The 21442-nt window shown below is 43.6% G+C and overlaps 1 protein-coding gene across 1 annotated transcript; it reads left to right on the plus strand.

Moving 5' to 3' along the window:
- Positions 1-1295: 1295 nt before the first annotated feature.
- Positions 1296-5690, plus strand: PCK1 (phosphoenolpyruvate carboxykinase 1). Its single transcript, XM_073580686.1, has 10 exons — positions 1296-1441; positions 2116-2360; positions 2609-2790; positions 2877-3080; positions 3245-3432; positions 3663-3825; positions 3959-4183; positions 4323-4454; positions 4572-4667; positions 4765-5690. Exons 2-10 carry the CDS (start codon positions 2137-2139, stop codon positions 5217-5219), a joined length of 1869 nt encoding a protein of 622 aa, XP_073436787.1. The 5' UTR covers positions 1296-1441; positions 2116-2136; the 3' UTR covers positions 5220-5690.
- The last annotated feature ends 15752 nt before the right edge of the window (positions 5691-21442 follow it).

Consider the following 21442-nt stretch of genomic DNA (forward strand, 5'->3'; position numbering starts at 1 on the left):
GATGAGCTGAAGGCTGATATCAAAGCAACCTGGGCTTCCATAACACCTCAGCATTGCCACAGGCTGATCACCTCCATGCCACGCCACATTGATGCAGTAATTGATGCCAAAGGATCCCCGACCAAGTATTGAGTGCATTTACTGAACATACATTTCAGTAGGCCAACATTTCGGATTTTAAAATCATTTTTCAAGCTGGTGTTATAAAGTATTCTAATTTACTGAGATAATGACTTTTGCGTTTTCATTGGCTGTAAGCCATAATCATCAACATTAACAGAAATAAACACGTGAAATAGATCACTCTGTCTGTAATGACTCTATATAACGTATGAGTTTCACTTTTTGTATTCAAGAACTGAAATAAGTGAACTTTTTGATGATATTCTAATTTAGTGAGACGCTCCTGTATCTGTCTCATATTTTAGTCTGTCCATCTATCTTTTCTAGATCTTTTATGTACAGTATCTTATAGTCTATTTATCTGTTATACATACAGTATATATTATATCTACAGTATATTGATACCGCTATATCTGTTTCTGTATATATCTATCTATTGATTCAGACATCACTGTTACATTTGTTTACTAGATAAACGTGAATTATAAAACATTCTATACATTTTTAGAGTATGTTCCCACGATCTGGAAAAGCAGCGGTATTGACGCAGGTCACCTGTGCTGCATCCAAAACGCTGCGTACTACATTACAAGAACAGTGGATGGGAATTAGGTAAATCCCATGCCCACTTTGCTTCTATTTGACACTGCATAAACTCACCCATGGTGCAGGTTTCCAAGCCTCAGCCTGCCAATTATTTGCAGAGAAGACGCTCTGCGTAGTCTCCCCCATAGCCATTCACTAGATGTGATAAATCCGCATGGTTCAATGAGTACATGCAGATTTACCTGCATGATTAGAATGCAGCGTTTTGGATAAGCGAAGATACACTGGGTCCAAAATGCTGCTATATCTTGATCGTGGGCACATAGCCTAAATCATAACTTCCATCAGGATAGTTCTCATTAGAAACCCTGAATCTATAAATAATAATACACTGAATTCCATGAAGAACAGTGTTCTCCGATAGTAAGATGTTACTGTACTGCAGGTGATAATACCTGAGTACACAGTGTATCCTGCAGTGCTGTTCTCTGATCACTCTGATCAATCATTAGCTCTTAAAGGAATTTTGTTGCTCAGAAAAACTATTACGACAAAAACTTGTTTATCATCTGAGAATCAGGAGAGATCAATACAATAATGGGGCAGACCTCCAGAATTGGGAGGGTGCTGAAGGCGGAGCATGAGACTCTTGAGAGTATTTAAGGAAACTTCATTCAACCTGTAATCATCAGAGGAAGCTGAGAATAAAGTCTGAGTTGACTTGAGAAAGAACCAAGAATCAGAATCTTCTTCCTCAGGAAATTTTTCTCTTGTAAGTACAGAAACTTAATCTTAAAAATCTATTTGTCTTGTATATTCAGTGATGATATAGGAGTTATATAATGATGTTAATGGTCCCTAGTGACTCATTTTTTATTTATAGGATTATTTTATATGTATCCTTTTGAGTGAATCCTGTTGTTGAAAGTGTTTATAAAATGTGATTATTTATAACCAGTTTTAAGGCATAAGATCAATAGAGTTTGCAATTTATCTCTGGAAGCATTTGAGATTGTCGCATCCTTATAATTCCAATTCTGTGTAAATATTCAAGAGAATTGTTAATGGTATGGCACACAGCTATTTCCTTCTTGATTAACAATGGTCCAGTATAGACACTTTGGGATATTACATTTTTTTACCTGATACAGTAATTATAAAAATCGGTTTAATAGTAGGTACAATAATGGGCCCGGATACTATGCCTTCTTTTGTTTTTTTCATATTTTTTTAAGCTCTATATAAATTTGCTAATTTTTTCTTAAATACTACAGTGTCTCCATTTGTAAAAAATAAAGTGTCATCATGCCATCCAAGAAAATTGCAGATTTTTTAAGGGACAGCCATGGGCACCTCAGTGTTCCTCAATGCTTCAAATTGATTATAGGCATCTACATTTATAAAGATCTGTATTTTGATTGCTCCATTCTTTTTCTCTAATATTAGAACAAACAAGAAAGCATCACTATGCCATCACAGCAGAAAGCAGAGCTTCCGATCTCTGGCATTGTAACCCAGGGAAACCTCAACAGCTTAAGCCAAGATGTGGTTGATTTCATAGTAAAATATGCAAGGACCTGCCTGCCAGAGCAAATCCACATATGTGATGGATCAGAGGAGGAGAACAAGAAGCTTCTCCATCAAATGGAAGAGATCGGCATGATTAAAAGGCTCTACAAATATGAAAACTGGTAAGTGTAGTGGAAGTACTCATTGTAAATTAAAGGAACTTAAATTTTTCTCCAAGAATTTCCATTATAACTTATATCTTTTCAGTTAGCCATTAAAAGGTATCAACCACTGAGGACTCCCAATTCTAAATATTTTTCATTATAACAAGAAGTTTTCAGAAAATCTTTGAATTGAGGACAAGGATGCCTTAGCTTTGGCTCAAAGCGTTGTGCTTTTTTAGATACTGATATTTTTTTTCTTTCTTTAGTTGGCTGGCTCGCACAGATCCCCGGGATGTGGCACGGATTGAAAGCAAAACTGTGATCGTGACTCAAGAGCAAAGAGACACAGTGCCAGTTTCTAAAAGTGGTGTAAGCCAACTGGGTCGCTGGATGTCAGAGGATGATTTTGAAAAAGCCTTTAAATCAAGGTTTCCTGGATGTATGAAAGGTAAGAAAAAAAAGATAAATTCTAATTAATCTGTAGATATTTTGCACTGAATGTCTTCTTTACTAACATGATATCTTCAAACACAGGTCGTACAATGTATGTCATTCCATTCAGCATGGGACCTATAGGCTCACCTCTCTCCAAGATTGGCATCCAGCTGACTGATTCTCCATATGTGGTGGCGAGCATGAGAATTATGACCCGTATGGGCACAGCTGTCTTAGAAGCACTCGGGGAAGGAGAGTTTGTGAAGTGCCTTCATTCTGTCGGCTGCCCATTACCTCTAAAAAGTATGTCACTACATACAGAAAAAGTATAATCAATGAAATAATTAATCTATTTTAATACATTTTTATTTTTTTTATTATAAAATTAACTTGTGGATATAGTAAAAAAATTACTATTAAAATAGTATTGAATGGACAAAATAAAGTTTCAAATTTAATTTTTTTAGAACCACTTGTGAATAATTGGCCATGCAACCCAGAACTGACCCTCATCACACACATTCCCGACCAAAGAGAAATTATTTCATTTGGAAGTGGATATGGGGGTAATTCCCTACTTGGCAAGAAATGCTTTGCTCTTAGAATTGCCAGCCGGATTGCCAAGGAAGAAGGGTGGCTGGCAGAGCATATGTTGGTAAGAAATGCAAAAATATGTACTAAATATGTTTTTAGGATTATTAATTTATCTTTATTTCTAATGAAGAAATATTATTATTACTAGATTTACTGGGAACATAATATATTATCATGCGGAGAGTGATATTCATTGCCTCCATTATATGAGGGCTTTGGACAAAATTGAGATTTCTCATATATTAGTTTTGAGTTTTGTTAATGGAAGTTATTTTTCTTCTTTTTTTTTAGATTTTGGGAATCACTAATCCTGAAGGAAAAAAGAAATATTTTGCAGCAGCGTTCCCAAGCGCTTGTGGGAAAACCAACCTTGCAATGATGAGACCATCTCTCCCAGGATGGAAGATTGAGTGCGTCGGAGATGATATTGCTTGGATGAAGTTTGATGAGCAAGGTAATAAATACATTATGGAAGCTTTGTATCATCTATCTAGCTGAAGAATATCCAAAATGCAGAGTCTTCACTGAGGTAGAATTTAGGAAATTATCAAAAGATGAATTTTGAGAATTATCTTGTATTTTTCTAGGCAATCTCAGGGCAATCAATCCTGAAAATGGATTTTTTGGCGTGGCACCTGGAACATCCGTCAAAACAAATCCTAATGCAATGGAAACTATTTCCAAGAACACCATATTCACTAATGTGGCAGAGACAAGTGATGGTGGTGTCTACTGGGAGGGCATGGATGAGTCTCCTGATCATGAAATATCACTGACATCATGGAAAAACAAGGAATGGACACAAGAAGATGGTAAGCAATGATAAACATTTTAAAATATGTACACTATTTACTCCAAACATTGAAAAGTAAACCATATCATCTCAAGAACCATGTACTGTCAACTCTCTGTGCCAAAACATCAAACCAATAGTTCTCTTCATGTCTGTAGGTGAACCTGCGGCCCACCCGAATTCCCGATTCTGCACTCCGGCCAGCCAATGTCCTATAATTGATCCTAAGTGGGAGTCTTCTGAAGGAGTACCCATTGAAGGCATCATTTTTGGTGGACGTAGACCTGCCGGTTAGTATATATATTGGCTATGTTACTTTTGGTTAAGGCTGTCACGAACTCTTGGTTAAGTTTTATGGCTACCCCATATATTATCTTTTATAAACAATCTATGGTTTTTATTTGAAGGTGTGCCACTAGTTTATGAAGCAATGAGCTGGCAACATGGTGTATTTGTTGGGTCAGCAATGAGAAGCGAAGCAACAGCTGCAGCTGAGCACAAAGGTAAGTTATTACGAAACATGGTATCTCAATTGTGTCTGTAAATTTCCATATATATTGACAATATGAATGGTTAATAAGATATTTTTCTTCTTTACAGGCAAGGTCATAATGCATGACCCATTTGCCATGAGGCCCTTCTTTGGTTATAACTTTGGCCGATATCTTGCTCATTGGCTTAGCATGGAACACCTTCCATCTACGAAGCTGCCCAAGATCTTCCATGTCAACTGGTTCCGTAAAGACAGGCAAGGGAGCTTCCTGTGGCCAGGCTACGGGGAAAACATCCGTGTCCTGGAGTGGATGTTTAACCGGATCGATGGGGAAGATTGTGCCACTGAAACCCCTATTGGCTACATTCCAGCTGAAGGCTCTTTGAACTTGAAAGGTCTTGGCGATGTCAACATGGAAGAGTTGTTTGAAATATCCAAAAACTTCTGGGAAGATGAAGTGAAGGACATTAAAAAATACTTTAATGACCAAGTCAATGCAGATTTGCCCTATGAGATAGACTGGGAACTAAACTCTTTAGCGGAGAGATTGAAACAGTTGTGAGACAATTAGAGGGTTAGTGGTAGAGAACTTAAGAGTTTAGAGAAGTAGATATCTCTGATCCTTCAACCTGGGTCCCGTCAGTTGAATCTATTACCATGTGGTCAACAGTTAGTACCACTGCTTCCTGGGCTTTAGATGTAATGGGGGTGACCTATCTAAGTAGTATGTACTGTATTCTGTCTTCCATTCTTTCTTAATACCTTCTCTAGATTATATGTAGGAAGTAAGACAGGGGAAGTGGAAAAAAAAGGAAGAATACGTTTTTGGTAGACAATAAAGAGGTTGTGGAGTGACCAATTGTGAGTATGGAGGATGAAAAAACAAAGCGAAGTGGGAGAGCGTTGGTTTCAGATATTCTTTATAGAACCCTTTTATATGTTTTTTATATTGATTTATATTATATTATAGTTGTTAGGTCTTTATTTTCTCACTATGGTTTCATGAGTAATAACATAATTTTTTATATGAAAATGATTTTTTATGTCTTTATTTTCTCACTATGGTTTCATGAGTAATAATATAATTTTTTTTATAAGAAAATGATACAAGTCTCATGTCTTTATTAGGCTTAAAAAAACATACTTTGTAAATGGTTATAGGCCAATCATGGTCTACGTAATTGTAGTTATCGCAGGTACGCGGGATGCAGTAACGAGACGGGAGACGGGATAAACTTTAAGATGTAACTTTTATATATAGATAGATGCCTATAGGGGCTATCTCAAGCAAAGAAACAAGCTAACAGCAGTTATCCTCGCAGGGATCAAAACAAGAATACACTGGTAACACAAACACGACTAACCCGGCAAAGACCGGTCACTATAGGGCCACGGTATGGCCGACTATGGGTCCTGAATGTTAACTACAATGTGTCACGTCCTCTCTGACGTCTGGCAGAGTGCTCATCGGCGATGCTTCAGCGTTTCAGCCGCTGGGCCGAGTTGACGAGGATCTGGCGAAGACTTCGGGTGTTCCTACGCCCAGGGGAAGTGGGGGCACAGCAGGCCCCTGGAGAGTTCCTCTGCGTTGTGCCTCCCACAGCCGCGGCCTCGAGTCTGGCGGTGACAGCCGCAGGCAGCAGTGGACAGGCCGCAACCGCGGGCTGGAGTCGGGCGGTGACAGCTGCTAGGAGTGCGGATGGATGGTCGGTGTTCCTCTGCTGGACGGCTCGGTACCGTCTCCCTCCTGTCCGCGGTGAGTCTCCCTTCAGTCTCTCCAGTCATTGCTCTCCTCTCTTGTCTCTGGCTCTCGCTCTGGCTCCCTCTAGCTGCCTTGCTCCTTCTCTCCTGATCCATCGACTGCCTTCTGCTGGCGTCCTCAGCCCCTTTTATATTAGCTCCTCCCCCAACCTTTCTAGAACTCTCTGGGGTCCGTCCCCTAATTATGTCCCCTGGAAACAGTCCCCCTAGGATCCTTGGTGACAGTCCCCTTGGTTCCGGCCCGGGCACACAGCGGGGACTCCTCCTCCTACATAAGCACCACAAGAGTACTAGGTAGCCCACATCTGTAAGGTAAAGTCAGACATACTCAGGGGCGGATAAAGAGCAGCCAGGGCCCTGGGCAGTTTAGAAGGGGTGGCCCCCCAACACCCGATGTATCACATGACATGTCACATGATTCCCTTGATAGATCATGTCATGGGTCATGCGATTAATTCTGCTCAAAATAAAGGGAACGTGTAACCAGCGCCTGTGCTGAATTCCACAAACTTGTAAGTTATCCCCTGACTCCCCCTTTTGCATCTCCAAAAAATACCTTTTAAATTATTTTCACACTGTATGTAAATCCGAACAGTCTGGTCTGATGCCCGTCATTGCTGTGGTGTCTGTCCCTCCTCTCCTCTGATATTAACCTTCTTCTGGTTTTGATTGATGTAGCTGACGCATTTTGCACCAACCTTATGGCCTGATGAAATCTTGCGCCTGCACAGGTACATTGCTGGCTCATGCAGGCACTCTTTGCTCTGAACTACTGCAGGAAGGGCATAAAACATAACTTTTCATGCCCCCCAGTAGGGCAGAACAAAGTAAAGTGTGCCTATGCGAGCCAGTAATGTCCCTGTGCAGCAGGGGCGAGATTTCATTGGACCATGAGGATGATGCAGGATCAATCAAAGCCAGAGGATGGCGATTAACAGCGGTGAGGAAGGAAAGTCGCTGCAGAAATTATGCCCAGAAGACTGGGCTGTCCAGAGCAATTCAAAAGGTATACAGGGAGAGTGAGACGATAACATACAAGTTTGCGGAATGCAGTACAGATACTGATAAAGGTGATTGTATTTGTCCATACACTAAAAAACATGTGATAGGTTCCCTTTAATATTAACATACTGATTATAATTATTATTTATTTTATATTAATATTAATTGTATTTAATATTTAGCAGTATCAAGTATGCCGACATCTCCTATATCCCATTTGAGTCCACACACGACCCCCTATATACTGTTTGAGTCTCCACATAGCCTCCTATATACAGTTTTAGCTCCCACACAGTCTTCTATATACAGTGTGAGCCCCCACAAAGCCCCCTATATACAGTACTAGCTGAAGAGCCGGCGCTGCCCGGGCATAGTAACTAACTACGGTTAGTTATAACAAATTATAATGTATATATTATTATTATTATTTATTTTTATAGCGCAATTTATTCCATGGCGCGTTACATGTGAGGAGGGGTATACATAATACGTACAAGTACAGTAATCTTAAACAATACAAGTCACGACTGGTACAGGAGAAAGGACCCTGCCCGCGAGGGCTCACAATCTACAAGGGATGGGTGAGGATACAGTAGGCGAGGGCAGAGCTGGTCGTGCAGCGGTTTGGTGGATCGGTGGTTACTGCAGGTTGTAGGCATGTCGGAAGAGGTAGGTCTTCAGGTTCTTTTTGAAGGTTTCCATGGTAGAGAGTCTGATATGTTGTGGTAGAGAGTTCCAGAGTAGGGGGGATGCGCGGGAAAAATCTTGTATGCGATTGTGGGAAGAGGAGATAAGAGGGAAGTACAGGAGGAGATCTTGTGAGGATCGGAGGTTTCGTGCAGGTTTCGTGGAGGTTTTATATATATAAAGCTGAGTGTATAGCCCCGCCCACTCCGCATAGCCACATTCACTATAATATCCCACATCATCCCTTCAGCCAGAGCTACCGGACTACTAATATCCCCCATCATCCCGTCACATCCACCGGACAACTACCCCTAATATCCCACATCATCATCCTGTCAGCCACAGCGACCGGACAACTACCACTAATATCCCACATCATCCCGTCACAGCCGCCGGACTACTACCCCTAATATCCCACATCATCCCGTCAGCCAGAGCCACCAGACTACTACCCCTAATATCACACATCATCCCATCAGCCAGAGCCACCGGACTACTACCCCTAATATCACACATCATCCCATCAGCCAGAGCTTCCGGACTACTGCCCCTAATATCACACATCATCCCGTCAGCCAGAGCCACCAGACTACTACCCCTAATATCACACATCATCCCATCAGCCAGAGCCACCGGACTACTACCCCTAATATCCCACATCATCCCATCAGTCAGAGCCACCAGACTACTACCCCTAACATCCCACATCACCCGTCAGCCAGAGCCACCGAACTACTACCCCTAATATCACACATCATCCCGTCAGCCAGAGCCACCAGACTACTACCCCATATATCACACATCATCCCATCAGCCAGAGCCACCGAACTACTACCCCTAATATCCCACATCATCCCGTCAGAGCCACCAGACTACTACCCCTAATATCCCACATCACCCGTCAGCCAGAGCCACCGAACTACTACCCCTAATATCACACATCATCCCATCAGCCAGAGCCACCGGACTACTACCCCTAATATCCCACATCAACCTGTCAGCCAGAGTTACCGGACTACTACCACTAATATCCCACATCATCACGTCTGCCAGAGCCACCGGACTACTACCACTAATATCCCACATCATCACGTCAGCCAGAGCCACCGGACTACTACCCCTAATATCCCACATCATCTCGTCAGCCTGGGTTCAGAACCAGAGCGCTGAGTGGAACGGTCCTAACTTCCATACCGGTGATCCCTTTTAGAGAGGCCTGGCGTCAGAACCAGAGCGATGAGTGGATTTGCCCTAACTTCCATATCAATGATCCCTTTAATAGAACCCTGGGGTGAGAATCAGAGCGCTGAGGGATTTACCCTAAATTCCATGCCAGAGATTACTTTAAGAAAACCTGGGATCAGAACCAGAGCGCTGAGTGGATTTGCCCTGACTTGCATACCAATGATCTCTTTAATAGAATCCTGGGGTCAGAACCACATCGCTGAGCGAAATGGTCCTAAGTTCCATGCGTGAGAGCCCTTTAAGAGAGCCTGGGGTCAGTACCAGAGCATTTGAAGGCAATTGCCCTGACTTCCATAACAGGGATACCTTTAAGAGAGGACTGGGGTCAGTACCAAAGTGCAGATTGAATTTGCCCTGACTTCCATACCGGGATCCCTTTAAGAGGGGCCTTGGGTCAGAACCAGAGCGCTGAGTGGATTTGCCCTAACTTCCATACCGGGGATCCCCTTAAGAAAGCCTGGGATCAGAACCAGAGCGCTGGATGGATTTTCCCTGACTTGCATATCAATGATCCCTTTAATAGAACCCTGGGGTCAGAATCAGAGAGCTGAGGGATTTGCCCTAACTTCCATACCAGTGATCCCTTTAATAGAACCCTGGGGTGAGAATCAGAGAGCCGAGGGATTTACCCTAAATTCCATGCCAGAGATCACTTTAAGAAAACCTGGGATCAGAACGAGAGCGCTGAGTGGATTTGCCCTGACTTGCATACCAATGATCCCTTTAATAGAACCCTGGGGTCAGAACCACATCGCTGAGTGGAATGGTCCTAAGTTCCATACCAGAGATCCCTTTAAGAGAGCCTGGGGTCAGTACCAGAGCATTTGAAGGCAATTGCCCTGACTTCCATACCGGGGATCCCTTTAAGAGAGGACTGGGGTCAGTACCAAAGTGCAGATTGAATTTGCCCTGACTTCCATACCGGGGATCCCTTTAAGAGGGGCCTTGGGTCAGAACCAGAGCGCTGAGTGGATTTGCCCTAACTTCCATACCGGGGATCCCTTTAAGAAAGCCTGGGATCAGAACCAGAGCGCTGGATGGATTTTCCCTGACTTGCATGTTAATGATCCCTTTAATAGAACCCTGGGGTCAGAATCAGAGCGCTGAGGGATTTGCCCTAACTTCCGTACAGGAGATCCCTTTAAGAGAGCCTGGGGTCAGTACCAGAGCATTTGAAGGCAATTGCCCTGACTTCCATACTGAGGATCCCTTTAAGAGAGGCATGGGGTCAGAACCAGAGCACTGAATGGATTTGCCCCGCCTTCCATACCGGAGATCTCTTTAAGAAAGGCCTGGGGTCAGCACCAAAACGCTGAGTGGATTTGCCCTAACTTGCATACCATTGATCCACGGGAGGGGGGGATTAATTTCTGTCATGTGCTCTGTGCTCCTTTCTGGGGGCAGACAATGGCTGGGAGCTTATGTTCCTGGGGATGCTAGATTTCTCCCACCATGTCAGTGTCTGCTGAGGTGTTGTCAAGTGGGAAAACTTGCTCATAGCAAATCACAGCTCAGCTACTTTTAACCAGCTCTGGTGAAATGAGAGATGCTTAGTGATTGGTTGCAAGGAAAACTGTTGCTTATAGCAACCAATAACAGCTCAGCTTCTTTTGAACAGCTCTGGTGAAATGAAAGATGCTTCGTGATTGGTTGGTGATACACACATACATACATACATTCAGTTTTATATATAGAGTTAAGCCCCCACATATATACAGAATATGAGCCCCCACATAACTCCCTATATACAATATGAGCCCCCGCATAGCCTCCTATATCCCCTTTCTGCTATCGGACGCAATAGTATGTCCCATTGCAACACCCCCGCTTTGATGTAGGCTCCGGCGGTGAGCCCGCATCAAAGCCGGGACATGTCAGCTGTTTTGAATCGCGATCCGCTCGCTGCTATTAACTAGTTAAATGCCGCTGTCAAACTCTGATAGCAGCATTTAACATGCGCTCCCGGCCATCGGGCCGGAAATGCGCTCACCAGTGACCCCCGTCACGTGATCGGGGGTCATCGGTTCGTCGGCATAACTACCAGAGGTCTCTTTAAGACATCTATGGTTGTTGATGCCGGAGTGCTATGAGCGCCATGCTGTGGTTGGCATTCATAACAATGCAGTAAATCTGCTACATAGAGGCGATCTGAACATCGCCTCTATGTAGCAGAGGCGATTGAGCTATGGCAGCTTCTAGCCTCCCATGCATGCCAAAAGTAAAAAAAAGTTTTTAAAAATATGAAAAAAATAAAAAAACATAAAAGTTCATATCACCCCCCATTCGCCCCATTAAAAATAAAACAATAAATAAAAAAATCAAACATACACATATTTGGTATCGCCGCGTTCAGAATCACCCGATCTATCAATAAAAAAAGGATTAACCTGATCACTAAATGGCGTAGCGAGAAAAAAAATCAAAACGCCAGAAGTACGTTTTTTGGTTGCCACGACATTGCATTAAAATGGATGATCAAAAGATCATATCTGCACAAAAATTGTATCATTAAGAATGTCAGCTCGGCGAACAAAAATAAGAAGCCCTCACCCAACCTGAGATCAAGAAAAATGGAGGCGCTATAGGTCCCAGAAAATGGCGCAACTTTTTTTTAGCAAACTTTGGGATTTTTTTTCACCACTTAGATAAAAAAGAACCTAGACATGTTTGGTGTCTATGAACTCATAATGACCTGGAGAATCATAATGGCAGGTCAGTTTTAGCATTTAGTGAACCTAGCAAAAAAGCCAAACAAAAAACAAGTGTGGGATTGCATTTGTTTTGCAATTTCACAGCACTTGGAATTTTTTCCCGTTTTCTGTTACATGACATGGTAAAATCAATGGTAGCGTTCAAAAGTACAACTCGTCTCGCAAAAAAGAAGCCCTCACATGGCCATTTTGACTGAAAAATAAAAAAGTTATGGCTCTTGGAAGAAGTGGAGCAAAAAACGAAAACGCAAAACTGAAAAAAGCTCCGTTCATTAAGGGGTTAAACAGTATGAGCCACTATATAGCCTCCTATGTACAGTATAAGCCCCCACATAGTCTTCTATATACATTATGAGCCCCCATATAGCTTTCTATATACAGTGTGAGCCCCCACAAAGCCCCCTATATACAGTATAAGCCCCCACATAGCCCCATATACAGAATATGAGCCCCCACATAACTCCCTATATACAGTATGAGCCCCTGCATAGCCTCCTATATACAGTATTAGTTCCTACATAGCCTCCTATATAGAATATGAGTCCCACATAGCCTCCTATATACAGTGTGAGCCCCCTATGTACAGTATGAGCTTGCACATAGCCTATCTACATACAGTAATAGCCTCCACATAGCCTCCTATATACAGTGTGAGCCCCCTATATACAGTATGAGCTTGCACATAGCCTATCTACATACAGTAATAGCCCCCACATAGCCTCATATATACAGTATGAACCCTCACATAGCCCCCTGTATACTGGGACATATCCCATACACATATAAAAACAACAACAAATACTCACCTCACTCCCTTTCCCTTGGCGCTCTGCTCCATTCCCCAGGAATCAATTTCTTCTTGTGGCCAGACATGGCACCAACATGTCACAGAAAAAGCTGACACAAACTCCCTTGGAGCTGCACTGCCTTTCAGGAAAGCACCCCTCCCGGTGATTAGTGCCATCAATGGCGGCGCACGAAACATAATAGTGGAGGAAATCTGGCCATGAGTCCCCCCTTTGCCTGAAACGTCAGGCGGCAACCTAGATTGTCCTCATTATGAACGGCCTATGTGCATATTATTTTGAGGTTCTTGGAGATATGGGTTTAATTATGAGTTGCATTGTTGGGATGTTATGAGATATAGAATTTATAGTGAGAATAATAGGGTGTCCAATGGGTGTATAGGTATGAAGGGGCATAAAATAGTAAAATTTGGCCACCTTACTTGTGTTGGTCAATACTACCACAACCCTAACCACCTTGGATAGGAGGACTTAGTGCCCCTCAGCTATTTTAGAGCTAATTATTATGCTTTGCTTATATAGCGCCAGTAACTCCATAGTGCTTTACATCAGGGGTGGGCACAGACTGTAGTGGGCCCCTGTGCAAGAAATTTTTTGCCCCCCCCGACCTTCATAGGGCAACAAAGTTATTTGTTGTTATCTAATACTGAGGCTATGCAGGGCTGGATATAATATCTGTAGGGTGCTCCTGGGTTGTATTTATTATTTGCCTGTTGCAGCCTCCAAATTATATATACAGGCCAGCACAGCCTCCAAAAACATACATAGCCCACTAGCACAGCATTGCCTCTAGTTGTTAATATATACAGCCCAGCACAGCCTCCAAATAAAATATGGTATACAGCCCAGCATAGCCTTCAGTTAATATATAAAGCCCAGCACAGCATCCAAATAACATATATAGCCCAGCATAGCCTCCAGTTAATATATACAGTCCAGCAATAGCCTTCAGGTAATATATACAGCGCCCAGCACAGGCTCCAGTAATATATACAGCACCCAGCACAGCCTCCAGTTAATACATACAGCCCAGCACAGCCTCCAGTTAATATATACAGCCCACCACAGCCTTCAGGTAATATATACAGCGCCCAGCACAGACTCCAGTAATATATACAGCTCCCAGCACAGACTCCAGGTAATATATACAGCCCAGCACAGCCTCCAGTTACTATATACAGCCCAGCACAGCCTCCAGTTAATATATACAGCCCAGCACAGCCTTCAGGTAATATATACACCACAGCCTCCAGGTAATATATACAGCCCAGCACAGCCTCTAAATAGCATATATAGCCCAAGACAGCCTCCAGGTGATATATATAGGCACCCCCCATTTCCCTTTGTTTCTTAATGCTCTCCCCCATATGGGGTCTACTTTTGGCATAGTGCTTCTCGCCCTATGTGGCCCTCCAGTTTATGCTGCTTCTCCCCATGTGCCCCCCAGTTTATGCTCCTTCTCCCCCTATGTGGGCCGCCTGATTCATGTTTCTGCTCCCCCATGAGCCGCCCCATTCATAAGCAGCCAAGCATCTCCCCCAGTGGCCCACCCCATTCATGAGCAGCCATGCTTCTCCCCAGGGCCCCCCCATTCATGAGCAGCCAGGCCATGCTTCTCCCCAGGCCAGGGGCCCCCCATTCATGAGCAGCCAGGCCATGCTTCTCCCCAGGCCAGGGGCCCCCCATTCATGAGCAGCCAGGCCATGCTTCTCCCCAGGCCAGGGACCCCCCATTCATGAGCAGCCACACCATGCAACAAGTTCTCCCCAGGCCAGGGGCCCCCACATTTATGAGGAGCCACGACATGCTTCCCTTCTCCCCAGGCCAGGGGACCCCCATTCATGAGCAGCCAGGCCATGCTTCATTTCTCACCCAGGACAGAGCCCCCCAAAAATCATGCCTGCCATGCTTCAGTTCTCCCCCAGAAGCCCCCCAAAATCATGCCTGCCTCGGTTCCAGTCCCCCAGTCCTGCTCAGCTCTGGTACTCTTACCTGGAGCTGGCAGGGCAGACCAAGAGGATCCATCCACTGTCCGCACATTTCTGAGCTGCAACATTTAGTTATGGGGCATGACACACAGTGACTTCACAGACACACGCTGGCGCTGCGGCTGCAGCCACCGTCCAGCCGGCGCCACACGCACAGTGAGTGACAGTCAGTCTGTCTCCTCCTCTCCTCCCCCACAGTGGCAGTGCAGCACAGCACTGAGGCTGATCTCACCTCAGGGCTGGCTCCTCTGCACCAGCGCTCGCACTCTCAGGCCCCTCTCCCACGCACCTCCCGCAGCGCTGCTCTCCTCCTTGTGCCTCAGCTCCACGGCACTCCACATGGCAAATTTGAATAGGTAATAATTAGCATACCTCCCAACTTTTGAAGAAGAGAAAGAGGGAAAAAGGCTGTGGCCGCCGCAAGTCGTAGGCCACGCCCCAACCACACCCATTTTGTGACTAGTCACACCCATGTCCACGCCCAGCCGCACCCATTTAGCACTGCAGATCACACTGACTGCTATTAGGGGCATAGTGGCTGGCATTATGAGCACAGTGGCTGGTAATGTGGGCACACTGACTGGTACTAAGGAAAAGAAAGAAAGAAAACAGAGAGAGAGAAAAAAGAAAATAGAGAGAGAAAGAAAGAAACGGGAGCGAGAGAGAAAGAAAAAACAGAGAGAGAAAGAACAGAGAGAACAGAGAGAGAAAGAAGAAAGAACAGAGAGAAAGAAAGAGGGGAAAGAAAGAACAGAGAGAGGAAGAAAGAACAGAGAGAGAGAGCAAGAAAGAAAGAGGGGAAAGAAAGAACAGAGAGCGAAAGAAAGAACAGAGAGAGAGAAAGGGGAAAGAAAGAACAGAGAAAAATAAAGAAAGAGAAAGAAAGAACCCAGAGAGAAAGAAAGTGGGGACAGAAAAAAAGAACAGAGAGAGAGAAAGAAAGAACAGAGAGAGACAGAAAGAGGGGAAAGAAAAAAAGAGAGAACAGAGAGAGAGAAAGAAAGAGGGGAAAGAACAGATAGAGAAAGAAAGAGGGGACAGAAAAAAAGAACAGAGGGAGAGCAAAAGAAAGAAAGAGGGGAAGAAAAAGAAAGAAAGAAAAAAATAGAAAGAAGAGAGAGAAAAAGAAAGAAAGAGGGGAAAGAAAGAACAGAGCGATAGAGATAAAGAAAGAGGGGAAGAAAGAACAGAGAGAGAGAAAGAGAAAAAAAATGAATGAAAGAACAGAGAGAAAGAAAGAAAGAAAGAAAGAAAGAAAGAAAGAAAGAAAAAGGGGAAAGAAAGAAATAACAGAGCGATAGAGAGAAAGAAAGAGGGGAAAAAAAGAACAGAGATAGAGAAAGAACAGAGAGAGAGAAAGAAGTAAAGAAAAAAAGAAAGAACAGAGAGAAAGAAAGAAAGAGAGGAAAGAAAGAAAGAGGAGAAAGAAAGAACAGAGAGAGAAAGAAAGAACAGAGAAAAAAAAAAAGAAAGATTAGAGAGAGAAAGAACAAAGAGAGAGAAAGAAAAAGAGAGGGAAAGACAGAACAGAGAATGAGAAAGAAACAGAGAGAAAGAAAGAACAGAGAAAGAAAGAAACAAAGAAAGAAAGATTCTATAAAGATACTATAGCAGCCCAGCTCCCATTGTAATGCCCACCTGAGCCTCCTGATGCAGGACATATCATGATCCGCTCACATGGCCGGCATCCCTGATTCCAAGGCGATCCTGCTGTCCGAGGAGGACATGGTGATGGATCTGAAGCATTCCTGGTTCTGTCACAATCTCCTCATGAAATTACCTAATTTCCGGTCAGCTTCCAGCACATCACTTCCGGTGGAACATCATGTGCGAGTTTTAAAGTGCTCCTCGGTGCTCCGCCGTGCACTCCTGTGTCCGTGGGAAAAGTCCACTTTGTATGCCTCATACACACTTGACTCCGCTCCGTACATCCAGTACACATATGGCTCCACTCCGTACACACACGGCTCTGAATACCCCATACACACACGGCTCCGCTACGTACACCAAGTACACACGCAACTCCGCTCCGTACACCTCGTACACACGCGGCTCTGCTCCGTACACCTCGTACACATGCGGCTCTGCTCCGTACACCTCGTACACACACGGCTCCGCTCCGTACACCTCGTACACACACGGCTCCGCTCCGTACACCTCGTACACGCGCAGCTCCGCTCCGTACACCTCGTACACGCGCAGCTCCGCTCCGAACACCTCGTACACACGCAGCTCCGCTCAGTACACCTCGTACACACCCGGCTCCGCTCCGTATACCGCAAACACACACGGCTCCGCTCCGTACACCTCAAACACACACGGCTCTGCTACATCCTCACTGTAAAACCCTCCTGACACCACACAGAAACTTTACCTCTCCTTCCTATATATGTCAACGCAGTGATGCTAGAGCAATGCCCCCATCCCTTATGGGAAATATGCTTGCGTTGAGAAGCATAGTGTTGGATGTTGATCTCGATGAGGTCACTCATCCTCATTTTCACAGTCTTTTACTAGGCATTGCTCCTACTAGCCAGTGACCCCTGACTCCTCCCCTCTTACAGGTCCTCTGCGCACAGTGACAGAACACACACAGCCCAGCCACATCATTGGAGCCATGAATTAGCCATGCGGTGCTGGAGGGGCCCCCTTTCAATGAACGGGCTGCACGGGCGGTAGGTCCGCCCCTGCTTTACATATATTTTCAACGCAGTCCCCATTTGTGCTCAGTGCTCACAATCTAGAGTCCCTATCAGTATGTCTTTGGAGTGTGGGAGGAAAATGGAGAACTCAGGAAACCCACGCAAACAAGGGAAGAACATACAAACTCCTTGCAGATGCTGTGTTTGGTGGGATTGGAACCCAATCAGCTGAGAGGAGCTTAGTAAAAGATAAACAATGGATTTACAAATTCCCCATCAGACCTTCACAGTGGGCTCACTGATAGTTTCTCACGGTGGATCACGGAGTTCAAATCCCACCAAGGACAACATCTCAAGGAGTTTGTATGTTCTCCCCGTGTTTGCGTGGCTTTCCTCCGGTTTCCTCCCACATTCCAAAGACATACTGATAGGGAATTTAGATTGTGAGCCCCATTGGGGACAATGATGATAATGTGTGCAAAACTGTAAAGCACTGCGGAATATGTTCGCGCTATATAAAGATGATTATTACGTCTGCAGAGCCTGCAGGGCACAAATCAGATTAGCTGAAAATGAATTGAGGCTTGCAAGAGATGTCAAAAGCAATAATAAAGGATTTTGGGGATATGTCAAAAGTAAAAGAAAAGTCAAAGATGCTATAGGATTTTTACAGGATGAAAATGCTGAAATGGTAAGACAGGATGTTGAGAAGGCCGAACTTTTAAATTCCTATTTTGCATCTGTTTTCTCTCAGAAAGGAAATGTAACATCAACTGTTCTTCGCTGTCCTATTAAGGGAATAGAAGAATCCAGGATATCTATAAACAGAAAGATAGTGAGGAAACACTTAGCTAACCTAAATGAATTCAAGTCTCCAGGTCCAGATGAATTACACCCCAGAGTACTGAAGGAGATAGAAGAAGAAATTTTTGAACCCCTTTCCATAATCTTTGAAAATTCTTGGAGAACAGGAGAAGTCCCAGAAGACTGGAGAAGAGCAAATGTTGTTCCTATCTTCAAAAAGGGGAAGAAGGTGGACCCAGGCAACTATAGGCCGGTGAGTCTTCTATACCAGGAAAGATCTTTGAACAAATTATTAAACAACATGTATGTCAGTACCTTGATAAGAATGAAGTGATTAAACAGAGTCAGCATGGGTTTGTAACTAATAAGTCATGTCAGACTAACTTAATTTCCTTCTATGATGGAATCACTGATTGGGTGGATCAAGGAAATGCTGTAGATATAGTATATCTTGACTTCAGCAAAGCATTTGACAAAGTATCTCACACAATCCTTATTGAAAAAATGGCTAAGTATGGAATGGACAAGGCAACTGTTAGGTGGATTCATAACTGGCTTAGTGATCGGACGCAAAGAGTGGTCGTAAATGGCTGCACATCCAGTTGGAAGAATGTCTCAAGTGGGGTTCCACAGGGCTCTGTCCTGGGCCCTGTATTGTTCAACATCTTTATCAATGATTTAGATGAAGGAATTGAGGGTAAACTGATTAAATTTGCTGATGACACAAAGCTAGGAGGGATAGCTAATACTAGAGAAGAGAGAGAGAGGATTCAAAAAGATATAAATAAACTGGAGAAGTGGGCAGCAACTAACAGAATGGTTTTTAAGAGGGAAAAATACAAAGTACTACATCTGGGCAATAAAAATGAAAAAAGCTTATACAGAATGGGAGGAATAGGGCTAAGCAACAGCACATGTGAAAAAGACTTGGGTATACTAATAGATCACAGACTGAATGAGTCAACAGTGTGATGCAGCAGCAAAAAAGGCATATGCAATTCTAGGATGTATTAACAGAAGCATAGAGTCTAGATCATGTAAAGTCATTATTTCCCTCTACTCCTCTTTGGTCAGACCTCATCTGGAATATTGTGTCCAGTTTTGGGCACCACATTTTAAAAAGGACATCAATAAACTGGAGCAAGTTCAGAAAAGAGCGACCAGAATGGTGACCGGTCTGCAAACCCAGTCTTATGAGGAAAGGTTGCAGGATTTGGGAATGTTTAGTTTGCAAAAGAGAAGACTGAGAGGAGACTTAATAGCTGTCTACAAATATCTAAAGGGCTGTCACATTGTAGAAGGATCAACTTTATTCTCATTTGCTAGAAGCAATGGGATGAAACTGAATGGGAGGAGACACAGATTAGATATTAGAAAAAACTTTTTGACAGTTAGAGTTATCAATGAGTGGAACAAGCTGCCACGAGAAGTGGTGAGTTCTCCTTCAATGGAAGTCTTCAAACAGAGGCTGGACAGACATCTGACTGGGATGATTTAGCGAATCCTGCTTTGAGCAGGAGGTTGGACCAGATGGCTCAGGAGGTCCCTTCCAACTCGACGATTCTATGAACTCATTCTGAAGCCAGGAATAGACAGTGCAATATAGAGGCTATAGAAGGCAAACTGCAAAACTTTTTTTTGGAAAACCCAATTTCAAAAATGGGTTTTAGCACTGATTAGACACATTAAGTAAAACAAAAAATTGTCCCTTAAATGAATCTCCAGACTAGATTGTGAATAAAAGAAAACAGGCAGAAGATAGATTTTCCTGCAGCTGGGAATGCCTGCAATTAGCGATACTCTTTGGGGGAGTCTAGTAACAAGCCCTCTGTTCTGTTACAGCACCACTGAAGGTGACACTTAGTATTGCATAGCGTCCTTCTAAATCTGTGTTTTCCGATCTCCAGTTCTCAGGTCCCCCAACAAATCATGTTTTAAGGATTTCCGTAGTATTGCACATGCACAGGTCCTTCTCCAGATCTGATTGGTCCATCTCAGGGATCTGGAAGCTTCCGGAAGGTCCTGGCTATAAAAGGTTCCCATGGCCGCTCGGCCATGCGCTAGTATAGACTCTAGTTGCTTACTGTGTGAATGATGATGGATGCATGAACCTGCGAATGACTCATTAAGATTCCCCTCCCTCTGATATTATGTGTGTGGATAGGGAACTAATGATAGAGTCAGCGCCAGTCAGTGGCAAGCTACAGGCCACAGTGCATATCATCCACGGTACTAGCGTCCAACAGTGTGCCTGCTACCGGGCATTGTCGTCTTGTGGCAGTGTCTGTCGCCGCGCTGCAGTCAGCAGTACTTATTGGCATCCGCGGTTGCCACGCCGTACGCATGGTAGGTCTAGAAGGACGCTGACCCTGTGTCTTGGGCCCGAGTCCTGTAACCATATACTGTAATATTTAGACATATCACTTAGAAATTATCTTATTGATGTACTTTTTTTATCACACTATATATTTTATATGTATTATTATTTTACGGGGGGGCTTACGCAGACTCTATGTTGCTGGGGCTCTCATAGCTGAGCAACATGCTCAGGGTCCAGTCATAAATTTTATAGTACTGGCTCTGCTACCACCTCCATCTACCTCCAACATACCCACCTAACTAGAAAACTATCTATATCTCTCCAGCTTGTGAAAAACCACATGCGCCTAAATGACCAAATAACAAAAGTTTATTTAAAGGGATATACTAGTTTACAAGTAATGACTAAGGACTAATCGAAACTGGGACTTGAAGAAAACTCTGAGCTCTATCATTACTTTCTCCGGACCACAATTATAACTGAAAATTCTGTTTTTACTTGGTAATTTGTGAAGTGTCCTATACCGGCTGCTCTTCTTATAATGCTGCTGTACTGTAATAAACCGAGGACTCGAGTGTTACTGGCCCTTTAAATATATGGTTGACGCTCCATCCCTAAATCATTCATGTGTCCAGTCATTGTACAAAACACAATTTATTATGACTCTGGGAAGGATTAATGAGTCTTGGCATTCCTACTATTGAATTTCATGAGAAATGCTGTGTTTGGAAATGATTGGTGAAGTGTAAATCTGATTATCTGCTCTGATATAATTCATTAGGTTGTGAGGCCAATTCTGATGTCACACGAGATCTGCGA

This window comes from Dendrobates tinctorius, unplaced genomic scaffold (assembly GCF_039654945.1).
Source record: "Dendrobates tinctorius isolate UK_male_01 unplaced genomic scaffold, ASM3965494v1 ptg000065l, whole genome shotgun sequence".
NCBI classification, from domain to species: domain Eukaryota; kingdom Metazoa; phylum Chordata; class Amphibia; order Anura; family Dendrobatidae; genus Dendrobates; species Dendrobates tinctorius.